Raw genomic sequence first — 24,603 nt, 5'->3', positions numbered from 1 at the left:
CGATTTACAACCAGATTGACTGAATTTTGTGTGTGTTAGTGCAGTCGGGTGGCTTCGTGACACACGTATTTGTTGTCGGCTACACGTTGATGAAAATCAAAAATTTTTGATTTTTTCATTTGACGCCAGCTTATTTGATAATCGCGGGGTGTTATTGACAAAACGCAGTGTTGTATTTAGTTTGTGTCGACATTCAAAATGAACAAGTGCGCGGAAGAACAGCAATTCATATTAAAATTTATTGAAAATTATCAATGTTTAGCAGCTTTATGGAATATAAAGCTTTTATTATTATTTAATTAAATTTTTTTATTATTTAATAAAACTGCTGTAGTTGCAAGTAAAAAAATTCATCATCCGATGACGGAATATTCACGTCCGAACGCTACGGTTTAGAGTTGGGTCATTTCGTTCTGAACTTGTTCAATTGACCGGGTCTCTCAACTGAACAAGTGAACTAGATCTTCGATTTCTGTTCTTTTTGTTCTTTTAGTTCATTTGTTCTTTTAGCTCGTTTTATCTAATGTTATTCTTTCTCTCTTCTCGTTCGCGAACATTGTAAATTCATACATACATACGCAGAAATTCACAGTGAGCACGAATGTCGATGATGACACTTACACTAAAGATATGTGTGGTCATCTTTGTGTGACAATGCTACAAAAATATATGTATGGACTATTTATGAAAAACATGTTTTATAAGAAACTAATCATTACATTTATTAAACTTGAATATATACATATATTACCTTATTTATTCATTACTCATTTAAATATACCTACACAAAGCATTGCTGCATACACACCCCCATCTATACTTGTTGGCTTTTTTCGCGGGTGCGAGCAGCATTGATCAAATTTGCTTGAAAAAAAAAGAACAGATGAACAAAAAGAACAACTTGTTCGTTCATCAGAAAAAGAACGAAAGATTCGAATCTCTGAAATGAACGAAAAAGCACAACTCTACTACGGTTTCTCAATGCAAATGTTGATTAATGGCTTTTTATTTGATAGTCGCGGGGCAAGCGTCAAATACCCGACACGCACACATACAAAAATTCAGTCAATCTGGTTGTAAATCGCGGAAGGCTTTAAAGGATTGGTCAGACTGCTCAGCTATTCAGCATATTCAGCCATGACAGTACGCCATTTTGATATATAGCAGAAAATTTTTTCGGCGGCACTTTTCCATGCATGCGAGAAAGCATTCAATTTGTCGCTGAACTTTGACTAACACGTTTTGTTTTAATTACATTTTTCAGTTTTATAGTAATGGCTGCAAATTGGATAAAAATTACTGAAAGGTGAGAAATTCATTGCATAGATATAGTTTTAAGTTAATATCAGTGAAATATTTAAAATATACCATGTGCAAAGTTCATGGGACTGTACTGGTACAATTGTTGCACTTATATTTTCATATTAATATAATCGTAAGACTATATGAATGTATATTTCTTTTACTATTTTAAATAGAGCAAAAGATGGTATTAAAATTATAAATGCCTTGCCGTATGATACATTTACAACAGTATTAAATTTTGTTCATCGGCAAATGGCACCAATTGCGACAGCAGATGCCATCGAACCGGAAAATGCACTGGAAGAATTAGAACGATTAGTCGGGGTTCCACGTGCTGATTTCCTACTTATGATTAAAACATTTTCATATATTTTGCGACGTACAACAACATTTGTTATAAAACCGACGCGTTTGCATTCTGAATTGCGTGAAAAATTACAATTACAAGATGATGCAAAAATTGATGCTATTGTTAGATTATGGGTGCGTCAAACTACGCCCATTATGAATAATTTAGCATGCGAACGATATGAATCAAATGAAATACATGATGTGGCGTGGAAATTAAATGTAGAAATATCATCGCACTGTGAACAGCGTGCAAAAAATGCGTTAGCTATGTTACAATTAAAAACTGGTACTGGTGAAGATATCAATTTGGAGATGAACCACGAGGAATTATTACAATTGTATAACCAATTTGAATGTATACAGAATGAACTCGATGCTTTAAAGCAACACCATAAAGAATTAAGGGAGTAAGTGATGCGGTGCCGGATGCGATATATGCCGAAAAAATAGGCAATCAAAAATGGCGTAAGTAACCTAAAATAAATAGATACATGCATATACAGATGCGCAGGAGTGAGGAAGACATACGCACATATAACCGTTACGGGTTTGGTGTGAAAGGGATTATACTATAAAAGTATGTTTAAAGAATTATAATAATTGAATGTGATAAACTACTAGGCCAATTTTATTTAAAACAAAAGTATAATGATAAGTAAAACCGTTCATGTTGGTAAATTGTGGAAAGGCGCTGGAATATTTGTTTTTCACATTCGCTTCCGTTTTATAACATCTCTTTGTAAAAATTTCGAAACCGGACTTAATAAGCAACACATTTTTACCCAGCACTCAGAAATTATTTTCCTCTAAGATTTGTAAAATTCGTGTTAAGCCCTTTCTATCTTATACCAACACAACTGACGACGTGAAATCAATGCAAAGTATGTATTCTATTTTTAAAATATATCTTATTTTAATCGTAAGCGATAGACAAAGGCATATGCATTATTTTTATAGGAGGAAAAATTGACCGATTACATTTTCATAAAAAATAAAATAGGTTTATAAAGATCTAATTCAAAATTTGTATGGAAATTTTATTTAAAAGAGCTGGTTAAACCTTCTATATTTTTTATGAATTTGGGATTATTCAAAAAATATAAATATTTTAAAGAAGTATTCACTCATTTTTTTTAACAGCGTTTTTTCATAATTTCAACTTTTAACAACAATTTAACAATTGTGCTATTCAGTAACTCAGTTTCGGTATCGCTAGCGTGGTGACAAAAATCTAAATTATTGTGGATAAAGGCCATGCCACAATGACATTTTTCATAAAGATGCGCCTAACAGAAGCTTATGCATTCCAATAACATCGCCACAATCAACCAAGATGTTGCATTTGTAAATATGAAAGAACTTTAGACTTGACAATTGAAGCTTATTTCGCATTGCCCATTCACATAAAAAATTTCGCAAAGCACTGGTATAAACATTCTCCGTATACAACAAAAATACTTGCTGACATATTTTGTGTTGTTGTTGTTGTAGCGATAAGGTTGCTCCCCGAAGGCTTTGGGGAGTGTTATCGATGTGATGGTCCTTTGCCGGATACAGATCCGGTACGCTCCGGTACCACAGCACCATTAAGGTGCTAGCCCGACCATCTCGGGAACGATTTATGTGGCCACATTAAACCTTCAGGCCATGATGGTGTCAATGTCGCTCACTCTACCGTTCTCCATAAAAATTCGTGCAATCTACTCATAATGCATAAGCTTGCGTTAAACTCATTTATATGAAAAAGTGCTTATGTGTCGGGGCTGTTAACTACAAAACGTGATGTTCTTGTTGTAGCAGTGTATAAAACGTGATAATATTAAAACAGGAAAATGAAAAAAAAAAAACACTTATAAATTGCACTAATAATAAGTTGCGTATCCTAACAAAAATGAAATTAGCGGAAATAAATTCACCACCAACTCAATTATTTATAAGTTATGAAGTTACAAATACCAAAAATAAATTGGGTTACTAGTATGGTTATGTCTAAGGCGTTATGGTATGCACAATTAATTACATTGATTTTCATAAGTTTGGATGGTTCAGCTGTGTTATTTGGATATGGCAAGTTGGCCTCGGCCTTAAAAAAGTTACAGAAATCCCGCACAGGTCCACTTTCGAAGTGCGATTTATTTTAGCAGCAACGATGGTACCAAAAGTAAAGATTAGTATTCTATGTGAATAAATGCAGATTTAGTGTCTGACATGAATTACGCATAGGCTTACCATTCTGTTTTTTTTTTTTTTGTAATAGTCTAGTTGAGGGGTCGACTGCTAATACGCGTCCAGAAATATCGAGAGTGGTCTCAAACGACGCGTATTACGACATCAGTATTATTAATCCGAAGGCGGAAAATAAAAATTTTAACTCGTTCAAAAGGTATTAACGAAAACCCGAAAAACGACCCGCTGGTACCTCCGAAACCGGGGGTGGGATCCATAGTATTTTTGCGCAGAACACCTTTCTGCGTTGGCGGCCTTCGGTCGCGCTTATAAAAAATTACCCTGGGTGGGTCCAACACCGGTTTGGAGACCAAAACTATATCCGCACAAAACACTTATGTTCACAATTTTTTTTGTGGGTACGAAACAACACAACCACGTGAAAATCGCCAACTTCAGCTGCAAATATCTCCGCAAAGAGGTTCAATTTTTCTTTTCCGCCTTCGGATTATTGTTCTCGAGATTAATACGCGTCATTTGACACCTTTCTCGATATTTTTTGACGCGTTTTAGCAATCGACGCCTCAACTAGACTTTTACCTCTTTTTTTTTTTTTAACTTAATCCGATTTCAGATTTTTATTTACAAGTTGATAATTGCTATATCGCTTATAATAAATATATTAAATCGTAATCTTTTTGTTACTTAACAAGTTTCTACAACCGTGAATTGGTTTCGTTTAGGTACTTGCGATTAGTTTCGCATAAAATAATTAATAAGATCTAGTAATTTTGGTTTCATTACTAAGAATGTTTCCTGCTTTTCTGGACAGAGAAATACATTGTATCACGGTCTAGTTCGTTGTTCGATATGCTCGCACTCATGTCGCCCAAATTGTATAAGGATGGCGAAATATTCCTGAGCATATTTCGACTAAATTAGGGTGTGGAATGTTCAAATCTTTCGAGATAGACATCGCCGGGTTACTTCTGGTTTATCCCCAGAGGGGTGTACGTCTTGGTTTATGGACATGTTCAACACTCGCACTATGAAATGGTGGACTCATTTACAAATATTCCTCAATATTCTTTCGGACTTGTAGTATATGAGACAAACTCCGCGAGTGTGACTATGTTGAATATTACGTTAGCAAAAAAAGTGCACTACAAATTTAACTTTAATTATTTCTAAGTAAATTGACGAATAGTGGGTGTTCTCGCTTTGATCTCTATCGGACAATTCTTCGCGGTCACTGGTCGAATGCGGCATATATGTCACGGGCCTGTACACCTGCTCCACTTATTATGTGATGCGTCAACAAAAACCTGTACATAGTTGAGGAAAGCCCACATCAACAGGTGGCCAGCCACCGACTCGACCTCCACGACCGCGTTTTCCCCATGAGCCGGTACTCGGCTTACTTCCTTGAGAAGTCGAAGCTTCTTTATTTTCATTTGTAAATCACCATTTTTTTCCCGTGTCTGAAAATGTTGAAAATATATTAGGATACCATTTAATATGATTTTCCACCATACCATTTTTTAAGAATTAGCAATAAATTTTTATATTAAAACTAGCAGACCCCGTTGCATTTCGTAGCAACCAACCAAAAAAAGAAATGAAAGATGTCGGTACAACGGATATCCGTCGGCCCCTGTAATAGTATCCGAAGCTCTTGGATACCGTTTTGAACATTTTCCATCGATCATGCATGGCGAATTCATATTTATCTGACCGCAAGGGCCATGGATCATATTTTTTGTGATAACTTCAAATAATTCTGAATCACCGATTTCATCTGGAATTTCAGCTGATATAATGATATCAATTTGATCGGGTGTTATTTTACGAACCAGCCATATCAAGATATGCGCGTGCGGCAGCCCTTTTTTTTGCCATTCAATCGAATACATCCAGCAACGCACCTCCCCAAAAGTTCGCAATTTGATAATCAAATCCATCAGTGCTCTTACTTTTTGTCGAAATACGCGTGTTGTTATATCGTGTCGATCTGTTGGATTCTGACCATCAAATAAATTGTTTTTTATGTTAGACCACTGTGGATTGCATGTGAATGTTATGAATAGGTAAGGACGACCATATTTGCGAACGTATAACATAGCATCTTGCGTATATTCGTGCATGTGGCGCGGACTGCCAACATATGTCGATGGTAAAATTGTTAAACGTCCGATATCATTAACATTGCCATCATTCACTATTGCATCTCGCAAGTGTAAGTATTCTTCCGATCGTAATTTGCCTTGATTGAATCGAAGATAATTAAGGCGTTCTGCTTCAATTTTCGCATACATGTCAACAACGTATTGGTGGAAAAGTTTGCCACATCGCATAATAAAGTTGTCTTCTTGTGGGTGAATCATGAATCTATACGAATAGTAATTCATCGCACTAACTGTTTTTTGTACGTCACGACCTATGATGAATACATTATCAGAAAATTAAACCAAGAAGACCGGTTCGTGGATCTATCATTCGTATATTGATATGATAGCCGTCGTCACCTTTCCAGTGCAAAAATGGATATTCAGGGCTGTCATGGAATCCAATTGTTGTCGGAATCGGAATTAATGACAAAAAAATTACTTTGATGTCATGAAATCCAATGTTATCGGTTTAATTTTCGAATTGGAATTAGTGTCGGTTTTAGGTGTCACAGAATCCAATTTTATTGTTTTTTCTATCGGAAACAAACCAATCAGTTAAATGCTGTTGGCTTAAATTTTTTCATAGTTGTTTTTCTCTTGCAGTTGAATATTTTCTAAAAATGTAAGTAACTAAAGGTTTATTTTATAAAAATAAATGTAAATTTACATATATTTTCATTCTTAATAGGGAAAAGCATAAAAATTCAATGCAAAACAGCATTTTGATTAAATTTATGGAGAAACATCTAGATATAGCGAAGGGCTTCACGAAGCACATGATCTAAAATCGTTGACACCTACACTCATGCTAAAATCCTTGCCAACTGATCTTTGATAGGATCCTTCAGATAAAAATCGTAACGTAGCTGCCAGTTGCAGCACTGGCAGAACTTTCGAGCATGTTAAGCGTCCTTCAGTGGTGTCCAATACCATTCGGAAAGCCTCTTTGTTTATGCGATGGTATGCAGTTGTTGTTGTTGTTGTAGCGATTAGGTTACTCCCCGAAGGCTTTGGGGAGTGTTATCGATGTGATGGTCCTTTGTCGGATACAGATCCGATACGCTCCGGTAACACAGCACCATTAAGGTGCTGGCCCGACCATCTCGGAAACGATTTATGTGGCCACATTGAACCTTCAGGCCATCCCTCCCTCCGCACCCCCAAGTTCCATGAAGAGCTTGGGGTCGCCAGAGCCTCGTCTGTTAGTGAAACGGGGTTCGCCGCTCGAAGGTGAGGTATGGTATGCAGTCAAACTGCAAGCACTATATAAATATTTAGAAACGCACATTAAGGAATATTTTTACTTACGCTGTCTCTGGCAGCTCCAATGGATTGCTGCGATCTCTCAAAATTTTTCTTTTGACCTTCCCACAACTTTCTTCATCCAATAACATAAACGCTACGACTGCTTATGCCATTTTCCACTCAATAAATTTGTTTATATCTGTTTAAATGCACAACAATTAATTTTACAAAATTTTGCCAAAAAATCAACATCAAAATTGCCGGTGCACCGATAACACTGCAAAACAGCTGATTCGAACATCGCTTTTATTTACATTCGAAAAGAGCAAAACCAATACGGTTTTATGACACCAATTTAAATCAATATTGGCTTGTAATTCCGACAAAACGCAAAACCGACTTGGATTCCATGACAGCCCTGATTGTAATGCATCATAGCTGCGGTGAAGCTCTGAAACACGCCGTAATTCTTCATTTCTTCGATGTAGCACAATATCGCGAGATTGAAACTGGTCTCCAACAATGACAATTGCCACTTCATCAATTGTTGGTGCTTTAAATCGTCTCGCATGCCCTCCAAAGGGCGTTTTGGGAACAAGTGCAGTATACGGACAATGCTTATATAAAAAAACGAAAAATTGAGATCGATAGGTATTAATAAAAGAAACGACGATATATTTTTTTGTTGGGCAAACAACAACAACAAAAGTTATTAAAGGTCAAAGTTCATAATAAGCTTTTTTTAAATCTAAGCTACTTCTAAAGTATTGAACCGATTATCAACGTCGTTGGATAGGTATTTCCAATACCTTTCATTTTATGTATATCTTAAGTATATAACTGCAAAGAAAGATGCCTGCTTTTTGGGATCATATCCTCGTTGTTTAGGCGGTAATGCTGTAAAACGGTTATGGCACTGGCTGTGGTATCTTTGAAAATTGTTCGGCTGTTCCGGCAACACAACGTTGGAGAAAGTCAAATCACCGTCTTTCCGAATTTTTAATATCGATAAACACTTATTTAATTTGGCCGCATCAAAAAGATGTAATTTTCCGCTTTTTTTAGAGCAATATACACAAAAGGGATGTACGTTAGACATTGTGGTAGCTCCGATTTGAACAAGTTCAACGGTCGCACTGGATAGCTTGGTGTCACTCTGGCAAATTCGGAGCAGAGCGGGAGAGACAAAGACAGAGCATCCAAATTTTAGTAGGAGAGGGGATAGAGCCGGTTCACAGCTGTTCATCTGCTCGAATTCTATGCCGAATCTGAGGACGGTGTGGTGGGGAGAAAGGAGCCTTGAAATATTAGATACAATAGACTCACCGCCGTGCGGTCCGCTTCTAGAAGTTTCGGTCGCTTGGGCTATAATATTCGGTAAAACTGCCATATTCAATCTTGGCTCAGTATTATGCAAAGTGGCTTTCTATATATTTACTATTGGCACTCTTATGTCCGCATATTTACTTTTTATGTTATGTATACATATTTAAATGTGTAAATATTTACTTTAAATTCAAAAATATGAGTGAGTATAATAACTGTATGGACTGCACGCTGTGTTTAATGAGAAAAGTATAGATATCTGATACCGCAAGAGCTGAAATGTGGTAATACAATAGTTGACTAAATAAGTTAAACGAAAAAAATATTCAGCTTTATATTTAGTGAGGGAAAAGTGTCCAGCCGATGCAGTCAAAGATACCACGCGCCCGAGCGCATACCCGTGCGCAGCATCCTTCACTGCATCAGCTGGACACTTCCCCCACTAAATTTAAAGCTGGATGTTTTTTTCGTTTAAATTATTAATTTAACTATTAGTTTACAAAATTTCAGCTTTTGTAGTATCAGTTTACTCAGCGCATATTTTTCACTTCTTTACGTGAAAAGCTGGAGCATAATCCCCCACTCTAAATTCGGCTGGACACGTTTTTTCATTTATTTATAACATAATAAACATATTAACAAAATTTCAGCTTTTGCGGTATTAGTTTTTTTATTGTTATTTTACGTGTGTGGGAGGCTGCCGCAGCTACACCCCCGGAAGTGCGCCAGCTGGTGGTCCATTCACTTACTAGCGATGCCAAGTAAAGCTTAGGACAAATTTTCAGCTTTTGTACTTTTGGTCACTAAAAAATGTCGCTGGCTCCCGGACTATAACCCTTCGATCGTATTTGTATGCTGGCCAGTTTCGGGATCTTTAAAGTAGCGGGTGGTTCACTTTAAAATGTACATAACCCTCATCCTGTAAGCAATCATATGCCTATAAACGATATACATAAATGTATATTTATAAATGAATGAAATATATAATTATAAAATCAACGAACCTTCCAGAAATCGGACACAACTATGCTACCGGGTAAAATCCATTCTTTTATGATTTGCAGCAAAGTATTTTTGTCCCTTTTCTCCACAGGTACCATAAAACATCGGTTAGTTCCCCTCTCCTCCCCACCGAACACCCATTGCCCTTCTACACGATGACCGCGGTGGTACTTCCGACGACCAAACTTACTTTCGTCGATTTCAACAATCACCCCGTCCCGCCAATCTTAGTCTTATTTATGATCATACCATCAAACACCACCTCGCGACAAAAGCTGCTCCAATCGACCGCCGTATGTTTTGCTATCGTGAGCTCATCCATAATGAAATCGAGGGTAGTGTTTTTAATCCATAAATACGCGAAAGCTACCATTTTGAAAATGGGAAGCTTTGATTTATTGAAAAATGTATTCTTTCTTAACGAGACTTTAACGTTACATCTACGTTTGCCCTTGCCCTTCTTGAGAGCACAACACCTAAATAATTTTAAAAATTAACTTGTTACATACACATAATCACATCCGTGTACTTGGACCGTCTAGTATTCTGCTTTTCTCTACTTTTGTTTTGTTATAGCCTTATAATGAAGGATTACGTCTTGTTGAGATATGTATTTACGTATGTTTCGCATAATTGCATCCTTTTGGGCACTGAATTTCTTTAGTTTCGTTTATTCAGTCTAGATCACAAAACTGGCCATTAATTTTTAATTTATTTTGAGAAAAAAAAAGAACTTGGCAGGATCTCTGGTCAACTAGATCTAGCGAATTTTGCTTATGAGCAAATGTTCTGCTAATTAAAGATCAGATTGGCAGGATCGCCATGTAAAGTCAAATGAAATAAAGAAGTACCGCTGATGTGTAGCGTTAAAAAGTGATTCTTTTTATTGTAGAAATGCCTTACTATTTATACAGAATTTCCTATTTTACACATACGTAATTACACTAATACTAAAGGTATCTACATTCTTGATACATATATTCTGTGTCATCATATTATTTGACCTAATTTTAGATATTGGTAGATAACATTGACAAACTGTTACTGACGTTTGGTCATGCTGTTTAAGCGAGTTGGTCAATGTGTCAGTCAAATAGGGTTGAAGAACGTAAACAGATTTGAGCATTGTATGTCGGCATGTCTGTATGATGTTAGACTCATGCCGGGGTAAATATAATTGATTAGGGTCGCTATGACTGCGTGTGGTCGATTTGAATATGCATTTGTATTTGCATAAGACTGCATTATGTATACAAGCGTATTCTGGTATATGCATAAGAATTAGTTGCGGGTAAAGCGTATTCTGGTAATATTACAGCAGTGTTACAAAAGAAGTAAAAGTTTGGATTTACAATAGACGAATAATGTGACTTTAATGTAAGGCCCATATCCATCATATACGGGAAATAGGAATATCCATCGTCCATCTCTTCCTCGGTCTTAACCACTAATGAATTCACCTGCTATAGTTGGACTGTTTATCCAGAGCGACACCTGAGATTCTAATGTTTTGCCCATAGTCTTCTTAAGATTGAACAGAGCTGAGAGGGCTGCACAATCCCTATACCGAGCACTTATTGTTTCAAACCTTATCAAGTTGTATTTCTCGTGTGGAAACTTTTATAGAGCATGTCAATTGATGCAATTATTTTCCGAAAGTTCATGTCATTCCTCCAGGTTCCATAGGTCGTTGCTATTGTATCGTATTCCAGGACTCCATCCGGTCTTTTGATTTCAGATTGTTCTGCCAAAGCTTTGGATAACGCAGTACGATACTCAGTATATGTATGATCTTGATATTCTTTAGATTGATGTAATTGACACCAACATCCAATACACATAATCCTGAAGATCCTCTGATGTAACTCTATACGACGCAGAAGACTTAAAGCGTCGGGATGTAATTGCAGCGGGCGATGGTATCCGACTAGGTTCTTAGTAATTAAAACTGGCTCAGCTAACCAGCCTGAAGGGAATGGATTCCAATCAGAGAAATTTCGCGCATCATTAGCCGCGATTGTTTGCTCAATGAGCCGATGTGATATGAATGGTGAAGCATAACATTCATACACATTATGGTTACTATCCGTTAGGTAACCGAAACTTCCAGAAGATGCAGCAGCCTTCGAATCTGCTTCAGCGATTGGACCTTGAGGTATTGAAACCTTAGGTTGGTTGATGGCTACCCTATCGCCAGATGGTGTAATACAAGTCGCTACACTATCAAGGTAGTCAAGTAAGATTTTCGGAATCTTAAAATTTTCACCGAACGCGATGACCGGATCAACGAAGCCGGCATATAGAGAATCACCACATTCAAACCGTTGGTATTGCGCTATTCTTATTTGCAAAGCGCCGAACATGACATGTTGGAAAACGGCAAACGGTACTTGCCTCTCAAAACGATTATCCTCTTTCACACACATTTTCCAAAATTCCTCAAGTGGAGTAACATAACTCGAGTACTCTATGTTATGACTAGCTGTCAATGTTAATGGGACGGACGATGCTATAGAACCCTGAAACATTATTTCGTCCTTAGGTGGTGTCTCGACGGTGGGTTTTGCTGGCGGAGGACCTCTCTCACGCCTTTTATTTTGCGGTTGTCGCTGCTGCTGCTGTTGAGGCTGTCGGGGTGGCGGCGGCGTTGCTCAGCAACGTTCCTGTAACGCTCATCAATTTCGGCTTCTTCAGCCCAAGAGCTTGCTCTACCCATATTGTAATCATTCATACGTTGGTAATCACGCCAACGACGGTTCCTTTGTTGTGGTGGTTGGTCACCTTAATACTGGCTTTATTTCCATTAGTAATTGGAAATAAGGCCATATGGCTTTATTTCTCAAACTGATTGGAAATAAAGCCGTATGGCGTTATTGCGTATGGCTTTATTGCACCCCACCGTTATCCACAGTATATCTGCGCAGAATACTTTCATACATACATAGCCCCTTAAAAAATAAGTATTTTGCAACTTACGTTTAACTCACGCCGACATATCGACCTCATAATCATCTTCATCTTCCTCCTCTACAAGTCGTGGGTTGCATGGGTTGTAAAGGTTCCCAGCCATTTTAAAAAATGTTGTTAAAGGGTCAATATTAGTAGCCTTGCAATGCCGCAAAAAAATAAATTTTGCCAAATAGCCGCAAAAGAATTGCTTTTTGCGGTGGAATTGGGGCATAAAGACCTTGGCATGCCTCCATAACCCTTCGATCGTATTTGTATGCTGGCCAGTTTCGGGATCTTTAAAGTTGAGCGAGTGGTTCACTTTAAAATGTACATAACCCTCATCCTGTAAGCAATCATATGCCTATAAACGATATACATAAATGTATATTTATAAATGAATGAAATATATAATTATCAAATCAACGAACCTTCCAGAAATCGGACACAACTATGCTACCGGGTAAAATCCATTCTTTTATGATTTGCAGCAAAGTATTTTTGTCCCTTTTCTCCACAGGTACCATAAAACATCGGTTAGTTACCCTCTCCACCCCACCGAACACCCATTGCCCTTCTACACGATGACCGCGGTGGTACTTCCGACGACCAAACTTACTTTCGTCGATTTCAACAATCACCCCGTCCCGCCAATCTTAGTCTTATTTATGATCATACCATCAAACACCACCTCGCGACAAAAGCTGCTCCAATCGACCGCCGTATGTTTTGCTATCGTGTGCTCATCCATAATGAAATCGAGGGTAGTGTTTTTAATCCATAAATACGCGAAAGCTACCATTTTGAAAATGGGAAGCTTTGATTTATCGAAAAATGTATTCTTTCTTAACGAGACTTTAACGTTACATCTACGTTTGCCCTTGCCCTTCTTGAGGTCACAACACCTAAATAATTTTAAAAATTAACTTTGTAAGACGACCATCGTCACGGTCGCCATGTAAGATGACCATCGTGGTCATCTTTATTCTTGCGTCGTAGTTGACGCAGGTTATCGCCCAAACGCTTTAACGCAACTTAAGTAAGGCACACAATACTAATTGCGTAGACTTCTCGCACATACACTGCTTCTAATACCAAAACAAGAAACTGATGAACTTTACTTTTTAAATATAGTCTTTTTAAAGTTTTATTTGTTGAATATAAAAATGTTCACAAACTTAGAAAATTTAATATATATGTATTTATATATATATGTGAGCTGCTGGAAACTTTTGCTTCTTGACGAGTTGAATGCGCGAAATTAATTGGCGTCATTCGAAGTGACGTTTATGAAGGTAACCCTCATGGTGAGTGATTGGTGTGGTCAAAAAAATTGACGTGGTTAATATTTAATGATTGATGTTATGGTCACTCAACACTTATCATAAGGGTTGCCTTACATCATCCCCCTTTGGAAAAGAAGAATTGGCCAAATTCTTCTGTCCCAAACGTGATGTATTTTATCTTAATAAAAGTTTAAGACTGTTAAACTAAATTTAAATCTACATCTATGTTTAGATCTAAATTAAAAATGAAATTCTAAAGTCTAATTCTAAAGTAGGACTTAAATTTAATTTTTATAATTAAAAACAATTTTTTTGTGTTTTAATTCTACTGTATGAATTAAGTTCTTAATTTTTAATGATTGTTTAAATTTATTTGAATTCATTGTCTTTTTTTCAGGTTTGGAAGAAAAACGTTTTATTTCTAATTTAACAATAGAGATTAACTTTAAATAATCTTGAATTTAAAAATTTAATTTAATTAATTTTTCTTATTCTATTTTTATGTACTATTTTTTTCTTTTTCGTTTCGTCATCAATTAACGTGACGTTTACGCCGTCAATACCTATTACGGTATACGGACCAATATAGATACTACTATGCTTGTCGCGGGGTTCTTTTTCATACACATAATCACATCCGTGTACTTGGACCGTCTAGTATTCTGCTTTTCTCTACTTTTGTTTTGTTATAGCCTTATAATGAAGGATTACGTCTTGTTGAGATATGTATTTACGTATGTTTCGCATAATTGCATCCTTTTGGGCACTGAATTTCTTTAGTTTCGTTTATTCAGTCTAGATCACAAAACTGGCCATTAATTTTTAATTTATTTTGAGAAAAAAAAGAACTTGGCAGGATCTCTGGTTAGATCTAGCGAATTTTGCTTATGAGCAAATGTTCTGCTAATTAAAGATCAGATTGGCAGGATCGCCATGTAAAGTCAAATGAAATAAAGAAGTACCGCTGATGTGTAGCGTTAAAAAGTGATTCTTTTTATTGTAGAAATGCCTTACTATTTATACAGAATTTCCTATTTTACACATACGTAATTACACTAATACTAAAGGTATCTACATTCTTGATACATATATTCTGTGTCATCGTATTATTTGACCTAATTTTAGATATTGGTAGATAACATTGACAAACTGTTACTGATGTTTGGTCATGCTGTTAGCGAGTTGGTCAATGTGTCAGTCAAATAGGGTTGAAGAACGTAAACAGATTTGAGCATTGTATGTCGGCATGTCTGTATGATGTTAGACTCATGCCGGGGTAAATATAATTGATTAGGGTCACTATGACTGCGTGTGGTCGATTTGAATATGCATTTGTATTTGCATAAGACTGCATTATGTATACAAGCGTATTCTGGTATATGCATAAGAATTAGTTGCGGGTAAAGCGTATTCTGGTAATATTACAGCAGTGTTACAAAAGAAGTACAAGTTTGGATTTACAATAGACGAATAATGTGACTTTAATATAAGGCCCATATCCATCATATACGGGAAATAGGAATATCCATCGTCCATATCTTCCTCGGTCTTAACCACTAATGAATTCACCTGCTATAGTTGGACTGTTTATCCAGAGCGACACCTGAGATTCTAATGTTTTGCCCATAGTCTTCATAAGATTGAACAGAGCTGAGAGGGCTGCACAATGCCCATACCGAGCACTTATTGTTTCAAACCTTATCAAGTTGTATTTCTCGTGTGGAAACTTTTATAGAGAATGTCAATTGATGCAATTATTTTCCGAAAGTTCATGTCATTCCTCCAGGTTCCATAGGTCGTTGCTATTGTATCGTATTCCAGGACTCCATCCGGTCTTTTGATTTCAGATTGTTCTGCCAAAGCTTTGGATAACGCAGTACGATACTCAGTATATGTATGATCTTGATATTCTGTAGATTGATGTAATTGACACCAACATCCAATACACATAATCCTGAAGATCCTCTGATGTAACCCTATACGACGCAGAAGACTTAAAGCGTCGGGATGTAATTGCATCGGGCGATGGTATCCGACTAGGTTCTTAGTAATTAAAACTGGCTCAGCTAACCAGCCTGAAGGGAATGGATTCCAATCAGAGAAATTTCGCGCATCATTGGCCGCGATTGTTTGCTCAATGAGCCGACGTGATATGAATGGTGAAGCATAACATTCATACACATTATGGTTACTATCCGTTAGGTAACCGAAACTTCCAGAAGGTGCAGCAGCCTTCGAATCTGCTTCAGCGATTGGACCTTGAGGTATTGAAACCTTAGGTTGGTTGATTGCTACCCTATCGCCAGATGGTGTAATACAAGTCGCTACACTATCAAGGTAGTCAAGTAAGATCTTCGGAATCTTAAAATTTTCACCGAACGCGATGACCGGATCAACGAAGCCGGCATATAGACAATCACCACATTCAAACCGTTGGTATTGCGCTATTCTTATTTGCAAAGCGCCGAACATGACATGTTGGAAAACGGCAAACGGTACTTGCCTCTCAAAACGATTATCCTCTTTCACACACATTTTCCAAAATTCCTCAAGTGGAGTAACATAACTCGAGTACTCTATGTTATGACTAGCTGTCAATGTTAATGGGACGGACGATGCTATAGAACCCTGAAACATTATTTCGTCCTTAGGTGGTGTCTCGACGGTGGGTTTTGCTGGCGGAGGACCTCTCTCACGTCTTTTATTTTGCGGTTGTCGCTGCTGCTGCTGTTGAGGCTGTCGGGGTGGCGGGCGGCGTTGCTCAGCAACGTTCCTGTAACGCTCATCAATTTCGACTTCTTCAGCCCAAGAGCTTGCTCTACCCATATTGTAATCATTCATGCGTTGGTAATCACGCCAACGACGGTTCCTTTGTTGTGGTGGTTGGTCACGTTGATTTGCGGGTACTCCACGCTGATTGTAATTTTTGTTTTGCGCCATTAAAGCTTTTTAATATATCAATGGTTAAATTCGACAAGCAAGCGGGTTAGGGGATCAGAATATACCCGCGGTAGGTATGCCTGTCGTAAGAGGCGACTAAAATACCAGATTCAAAGGGCTGTGTAGCGCAACCTTTTAGGTTGCCAGCGCAATATATAGCTTCTCCAAACCCAATTGTCAACCTCACCTATCCGCGGCGAATCCTGTTTCACTAACAGACGAGGCTCTGACGACCCCAAGCTCCTCATGGAACTTGGTGGTAGGGAGGGAGGGAATGGCCTGAAGGTTTAATGTGGCCACATAAATCGTTCCCGAGATGGTCGGGCTAGCACCTTAATGGTGCTGTGGTACCGGAGCGTACCGGATTTGTATCCGGCAAAGGACCATCACATCGATAACACTCCCCAAAGCCTTCGGGGAGCAACCTTATCGCTACAACAACAACAACAACAACAACAACAAGATCCTCTGATGATGCTGTGACCTCTCTTGCTCCATGGTTTTTGATCGTTAGCAACTTATTTAGATGTACTTATAACTAAAAGGTATATGTGTAAGTTGCAATATAAAATTCAATATAAAAACGAATCCCAACCTCTAGGATATGCGTCCAAAGAAGCTGTTGTTGACCCTACTGCTGTTAAAGGGATTAACGCCCAAGTGGCTAAGTTGGCCGCCGACTTGGCTTCCACGTACATACTCCTCGATTGAGCTGTCGGAGGAGTATAGTATAGTTTATTACTTCAGTCTATGATCAAGAATCTTACAGACTAGATACAATAACATATTAAAAATAAAATAAATATAAATATTAAACATATACAATAGGTACAACATTATGTAAAGAGTAAGTCAAAGGAAGCCTTGAATGTATCTCTGGACGCAGAAAAATCAATATTTAATCTAGTAGAGAGCTTATTTAATTCTGTAAGGGCGCGGAAAATTGGGCTAAAATAAAAGTAATTTGCTCTACAAGAACTCAAGTAAAAAGGCAGTAATGCGCGCAGATATTTTTCTGCATATTAAACGATATTTTCGCAAGAAGAGTCGCACAGTCCAAAGAGCCCACAATTAAGTGATTGCAGATTGATCAGTTGACAACGAGAAGAATAAGAAGGCAGCGGGTTATTAAAATATATGGAGTTCAAAGCAAAACGGACAAACTTTCTTTGAACTCTTTCTATTCTGGCCGAATGATTACTGTAGATGGGGTCCCAGATATTGGAAGCATATTCAATTTTGGAGCGCACTAACGATATATATAGGGCTTTCTTAGTATACGGATCTTTAAAGTCCCTTGCATATCTGCGAAGAAAGGCAAGGTTCCTGTAGGCCATTAACATACATAACATATGTGATTGGTGAATGTGAATTTTGAGTCAAAGATAACGCCTAGATCAACATGTTCGTTAATTGACGCCAACTGGATGCCTGAAATAGAGTAAAGCTCATGGACTTTGAGATGGACATACTAAAGCATTTTTTAACATTTAAGAAAAGATTATTGGCGCGACACCAATCATCCACATTATTAAGGTCACTTTGCAGAAGGCAGGAATCCGAAGGGGCATTGATTCTACAGAAAAATTTAATATCATCAGCAAATAGCAGAAAACTGGAGTTTTTGAAGCAGGAACCAATATCATTTATGAAAAGCACAAACAGGAGTGGACCGAGAATACTTCCCTGAGGCACTCTAGATGTTGCGACAAATGAGTGGGACTTAAGATTTTCGATCTTAACACACAAGAGTCTATTCGTCAGGTAGAATTTCAACCAGCTTAAAAACAGTGAAAGCCAATACACTCAAGTTTATATAAGAGAATCTGGTGAGAGACTTAGTTGAAGGCCTTCGAGAAGTCCGTGTATATAACATCAACTTGAGATCCATCTTTAAATGCAGATATACAAAAATCCGAGAAAGACGCCAAGTTAGTGACAGTAGAGTGTCCGGCAGAAAACCCATGTTGATTGGGTTCAACAATGCGTTTGACTATAAAGGATAGTTTATCTTTTATTATATTTTCGAAAAGTTTCGAACAAACAGTAAGTTTAGCAATAGGCTTATAGTTTGCAAATTTCCATCTATCAATAAAAATGCCAGATGATAGAGACAAATTAAAGATGTAGCAAAGAGGTGAACATAAAGATACACTGCAGTGCTTCAGAACATACGCGCAGACGCCATCACTGTCGCATTTCAGTGAGGGCTTTAGTGTTAACATAGCATTGCCAACGTCGGTATTGGAGATCGTGAGCGATTCAAAATCTAATCGTTCATTGACAGCAGAGAGCAGATTCGGAACAACAGCATCATCTTCAAAATTAGATTTAAAGAATTCAGCGAAGAGTTCAACAGAACCATTCAGAGACTGCGCGCACTTGCCATTAAAGTGCATGCAAGTGGGAATATTAGAAGAGCCACGTTTGGAGCGAATACAATTCCAAAAAGCCTTAGGATTTACTTTTAGATCCGTTTCGAGCCTTCCCATCATATACTGGTTATACAGAAATGTATCGAGAACGTTAAACTGTTTCCACTAGTTGTATATTGCTCCTTGAGGAACGTATCCGTAGTATTAGCCCTATACAACTTGTTATACTTATTTCGTTTATTTTTTAGATTTTTTAGAGCTTTGTTGTACCAAGGCAGTTTGTATAGTTTTGGCCCAAGAGGAGGCACCTTGATATTAAAAATCTCACACAACTTATACAGAAAGGTATCGTAGCAAGCGCTGACGTCCTGAGAATTAAATAGATTTTCCCAAGTTACATCGAGGAAAGCATTATTAAACTCCTCAAAATTAGTTCGCCGGAAGTTCAAAGAAAGATTGTCCGCGAGAGTAGAAACGGGAATCGCGTCAAAGTATTGAATAAATATAGCAAGCGGAACATGATGTTTATCGGACGCGCATAATGGGAGAGTACTCTCAGACAGTTCAAATATTGAATTTTCGTCCACAAACACAAGATCAAGCAACCTAGAAAGAGCGTTAAATAAATGATTAATTTGGATAAGATCACAAATTAAAAAACTATCAATGGGATTAATTTCATGTAAGCGCGTAACATTTGTAGGAGTTAAAATGCCATTATTCTGTAAATTCAGCCATGTGATGTCCGGCATATTATAATCGCCAAGAATACAAAAATTAGCATCAGCATTAGTTTCCCAAAGGTTGACAATATTTTCGATGTGAGCACTATATAGACTGTCACAACTGTTTGGCGGTATGTATGAACAGCATATGAGCGTATAACACGAAGAGCCAGAGATACGGACACACAGCTGATCGATTAGGGAATCGCGGTGAAGTAATTCAAAGACTGAGGCACCTAAGCCTCTTTTTACTGCGATCAAAAAAAACACCACCACCTTTTCTCAGCCCGGTTTTGATATAATCTCTGTCTTTGCGATAAGTTACAAAGAGCATAGGATCGAAAAACTCTTCATCGAAGAAGTCCTCATTAAGCCAAGTTTCGACGATAACGTAAACATCGTAGTCCATCCGGGATGAGGCCAGGAGAACATCTATCGCCTTGGCGCGCATGCCGCCTATATTTTGGAAATAAATTTTCAGTGATCTACCCGCTCTGTCAACTGGATGGGTAGCTCGTTCGGCGTTGAGCGATTTATAAGAGCTAGGTGTTGTTAGACTGACTTTCAAATTGCTGAAAGGGCCGAACGTTGACGTCAGCTGGCCAAACGTTGGGGTTTAAACGACTGTCATACAAAGCAGTAGTGACTCCGAGTTTAAAATTTATGCTCTCCAGGCTATCGAGTGGAACACCATTTTCCACTAACTTACGGCAGGAAAGATGTTTGCGGTAAATTCCAGCATGCTTTGAGACAAAATCTATGATATTTTTTTCGGAGACCGTCGGCTTGAAGGAGGAAATGTGAAATCATTTCTTTTTAACAACAGCCTCGAGCTCGCTGCTCCCATTGCAGCCATGAATTATGGTCCTCCTAGGGCTGTTCCTTTCACCGGTAGTTTGACGGCCAACAGTAGCACTATCCACATTATTAAGAGTGTTTGCAGCAGGGCCAGAAACATCAACAGAATCCGTAGCACTGCTCATATCAGCAGAATTTGCAACAGCGGCAGTATCATTAGCGAGCGTAATCTGGTATTAGGGCTTGCAGCGGCATTGGCTTGAGCTGCAGGGTTCGACTTAGCGTTGGTATAGGCTTTATAGCAGGTTTGCTTTTGGAAGGAAATGTTAGGTGGGTGTTAGCAGAATTGTTAGCTATAACAGCAGCATTAACAGCGTTGGCGTTAGCAGCATTGGCACTAGCATTGATAGCAATAACAGAAGCGCCCGAGTTAGCGGCATTTGTGTTAGCAACATTGGCATTAACAGAGGTGTCAGCTTTACCAGGTGTAGATTTATTACCAGCAACAAAAGGCGTCGCCAGCTGTTGGGCATAGGACAAGTTAGGCATTGCGGTGTTTGGCGAGGAGGGGAGGTTTGCAATTTCAGTGTTAGCAGTAGAAGGCAATGTATATGAGCTTGCGAAAACAGGTGATCGAACAACTAAATGGCATTGCATGCATTGCTGAATTGGCTGAACGAGAGGAGATATAGACATGGCAAGTGGTGTGAGCGCGCAACTATTTATATCCAACTAAAACACCTTCGTATCTGGAAATGCTGGTGTGTTTGATTGTTCTCACGATACGGTCTTAGCATTATATTTGAAGTCGCTAGGCCAGATTCGTTTTTAAACTCCTGCACTGGCGAACAGAACTGCGGTGATTCCGCTTCGGTTTGTTTTTACGTCTGGTTCAAGACTGGTGCGAGGTATCTATGGACTTTAAGGTCCATTAATAATACTTCTCGTATTTATAAAAAAGAATTAAATTCTATTAGATGATTTAATAAGAAAAACTTGTTCTAGTAAATTAGAAAATTATAATAATGCAAATTTTCTATTAGAAAAGCTAACATGATTAAAATATTTTTGGAAATCAAAAAATTGATAAAATCACAAGTATAAAAAATTACAGTTGAACTAATACAATAATAAACAAACCCTACAGTATCTACTCTTCACACCAGATATTAGTGTTTTTGAAATGCAATTTAATTTCAAGCTTGCTATACATTTTATAATGTCGAGTCTTTGGGTTAATGATTGTTGGGTGCATTCCATTCTTACGTACATACAAGTTCAACTAATTTTACGGTTTATATTACATATAGTACTTAATTGTTTTATCAGATATATACTTTTTTTTCTCTAATTTAATAGATTATATACTAGTCTTTAATAGTGCGAAGAAACATTTAAAAAAAGTCATGAAATACTGAAGAAAAATGCAAACAAACCACGTCACGTACGGGACACATCAAGTCAACCAACATTCGAAATCGTTATAGTTTTATTCAGATTTCAGCGAATATATTACATGTGCATAAAAAGTGTCTTCGAAGGAAATTATAACTAAGAATCAAGCTTGCTACTAGCGAAAAAAAATATTAATTAAAACACATATTTATAATTCAAAAGCATTTTTTTATATTTGTCACGTACAAACAAGTCGCATCACGTGCGGGACATAGTTCAACTTAAATCTATAATACAGTGGACCCTCGGTTAACGTACACAATTGGTTCTAGCATCTTGCTCGTTATGCAAAACGTTCGTTAAGCAAAACCATTATTCCTATAAGAATCAATGTAAACTAAAATAATGCGTTCCAGGTCGAAAAAAAATACAGTCTTATATGTTTCAATTTGAATTTTTATTGAAAGAAACCTAGTACCTAGCATTATTAATCTACATTAAGCAAAAAACTGTCTAGAGTCGTTTGTTTCTGACGTCCCTTCAAAATTTGTTCAAAATGGGACACAGCATTATCGTTGAATAATTCTGTTGCACGTACTGCCGCTGTCTGACTGGGGTGATGCTTTTTAACGTATGATGCCACAAACTCCCATGCTTTGAGCATTTCTCTGATTGCACTAGACGGTTGCTGTTCTTCGGTTATCTCCTCGTCTGATAAAGTTTGCTTCTTAACATCTTGTTGTAAATCACATTGCAATTCTATAAGCTCGTCGGTAGTCAGATCTTCACTGTGCTCTGCCACAAGTTCAGCGATGTCATTTCCATCCACCTCTAGCCCAATACGGTCAGCCAAAAATATTATTTCGTTGGTTATTGGATCCGTAGATACTGCGTCGAGTCCTTCAAATGTGCATTCGGCAAAGCGGTCGGGCCAAAGATTTTTCCAGGAAGATTCGAGTGTTCTCTTAGTAACGCCTTTCCATGCCTTATCAATAATTTTGAGACAGGCAACAATGTGGAAGTGATCTTTCCAAAACTCTTTTAGAGTAAGATTTGTTTTTTCAGTCACGTCAAAGCAATGCTGGAAAAGTTCTTTTGTGTAAAGCTTCTTGAAGTTAGAAATCACTTGCTGATCCATGGGCTGAAGCAATGGGGTTGTATTAGGTGGCAAAAAATGAATTTTGATGAATTTAAACTCTTCAATGAGTTCATCTTGTAAACTTGGTGGATGTGAAGGAGCGTTATCCATAATAAGCAGGACACGAAGAGGCAAATCCATCTCAATCAAATATTTCAGCACAGAGGGGCCAAAAACATTATTGATCCACTCAGTAAAAAGAACACGTGTCACCCAAGCTTTACTGTTCGACTTCCACATGACATTTAGCTTACTCTTGTCAACATTATGCTTTTTGAAGGCACGTGGATTCTCTGAATGATAGACAAGTAGCGGTTTTATTTTCAAGTCGCCACTTGCATTGGAACAAAAAAGCAGAGTAAGGCGGTCTTTCATTGGCTTATGGCCGGGCATTGCTTTCTCCTCTACTGTTATGTAAGTTCGCTTGGGCATCTTTTTCCAAAAAAGACCCGTTTCGTCGCAATTAAACACCTGCTGGGGCAAGTAACCCTCAGTATCCACAAGCTTCTTGAATTCGCCTACATAACTCTCGGCAGCCTTAGCGTCTAAGCTTGCTGCTTCACCATGCCTTATAACGCTATGAATACCAGTACGTTTTTTGAAATTCTCGAACCACCCCTTACTTGCTTTGAAGTCTTCCCTTCTTGCTGTTGATGTTCCTGGCGACTTTTCAATCAGAGTAGTGAATATCGTTTTAGCCTTCTCACAAATTATATTCTGCGAAATTGTGTCAGCTTGCATTTGCTTTTCGTTAATCCATATCAAAAGCAATCTTTCAACATCATCGAGAATTTGTGGTCGTTGCGAAGAAACTCTTGATACTCCCTTTGAAGCGTTTAGCACCTCAAGCTTGTCCTGATTCTTGAGGATAGTAGAAATCGTTGATTTCGACAAGTTGAACGCACGTCCTAAATCAGCCACACCCAAACCTCCTTTATGTTTTTGAATGATCTTGAGTTTCATTTCAATAGTTATTTTGGTCCTTGTATTTTTCTCCTTTTCCGAATTTTTTTTTGAGGGCATTTTATGTTAGTTATTTTGCAATTTTTATAAAAGCAAAATTAAAAATAAAAAATGTGTATGTTTCAACACGTCTTGTTAATTTTACGAACAATTCTGCACTAAAATAAAACAAAATTCTGAACTATGAAGCAAAAGCTAAACGCAGACAGCCCAATAGTGTGAATTCGGGGTTTCCCCTGTTTAGGTTGTTATGCGAGACTTCGTTCGTAAAGCGAAACTTTTTTCCCAAAAAAATGTATTCGTTATGCGAAATGTTCGTTATGCGGGGCGTTCATTAACCGAGGGTCCACTGTATATGTAAAAATCAAGAGGTAAATACACTTTTGTCTTGGGAAAGGCAATGTTTTCTGCACTCCACAACTTTCTCCACAGTTTTAATAAAATGGAAGTTGTAAACTCCAGTTATCGCTTTGG

At 37.7% G+C, this 24,603-nt stretch overlaps 1 protein-coding gene across 2 annotated transcripts; it reads left to right on the top strand.

Moving 5' to 3' along the window:
- The first annotated feature begins 201 nt into the window (after window positions 1–201).
- On the top strand, window positions 202–23,704 carry Vlet (Valette). Of its 2 annotated transcripts, XR_010952193.1 has the most exons (4): window positions 202–340; window positions 1,017–1,306; window positions 1,479–2,121; window positions 21,993–23,704. XR_010952193.1 is itself a non-coding variant. In XM_067779766.1 (3 exons), the coding sequence occupies exons 2-3, from the start codon at window positions 1,275–1,277 to the stop codon at window positions 2,065–2,067; spliced, it is 621 nt and encodes a 206-aa protein (XP_067635867.1). In that variant the 5' UTR covers window positions 205–340; window positions 1,017–1,274; the 3' UTR covers window positions 2,068–4,538. The 2 variants fall into 2 exon arrangements, 1 of the variants encoding a protein (XP_067635867.1); XM_067779766.1 differs by lacking the exon at window positions 21,993–23,704 and having other exon boundaries at window positions 205–340; window positions 1,479–4,538.
- The last annotated feature ends 899 nt before the right edge of the window (window positions 23,705–24,603 follow it).

This window comes from Eurosta solidaginis, chromosome 4 (genome assembly GCF_040869045.1).
Source record: "Eurosta solidaginis isolate ZX-2024a chromosome 4, ASM4086904v1, whole genome shotgun sequence".
Lineage (NCBI taxonomy): Eukaryota > Metazoa > Arthropoda > Insecta > Diptera > Tephritidae > Eurosta > Eurosta solidaginis.
Note: the sequence above shows the minus strand (reverse complement) of the source record. Positions and strands in the feature narration are given on the sequence as shown.

Excerpts from the sequence above, each read along its gene's own strand:
- Vlet (XM_067779766.1), top strand. The coding sequence starts at position 1,275 with ATGGCTGCAAATTGGATAAAAATTACTGAAAG. Across the intron at positions 1,307-1,478 it reads TGGATAAAAATTACTGAAAG|AGCAAAAGATGGTATTAAAA; the intron begins GTGAGAAATTCA and ends TATTTTAAATAG.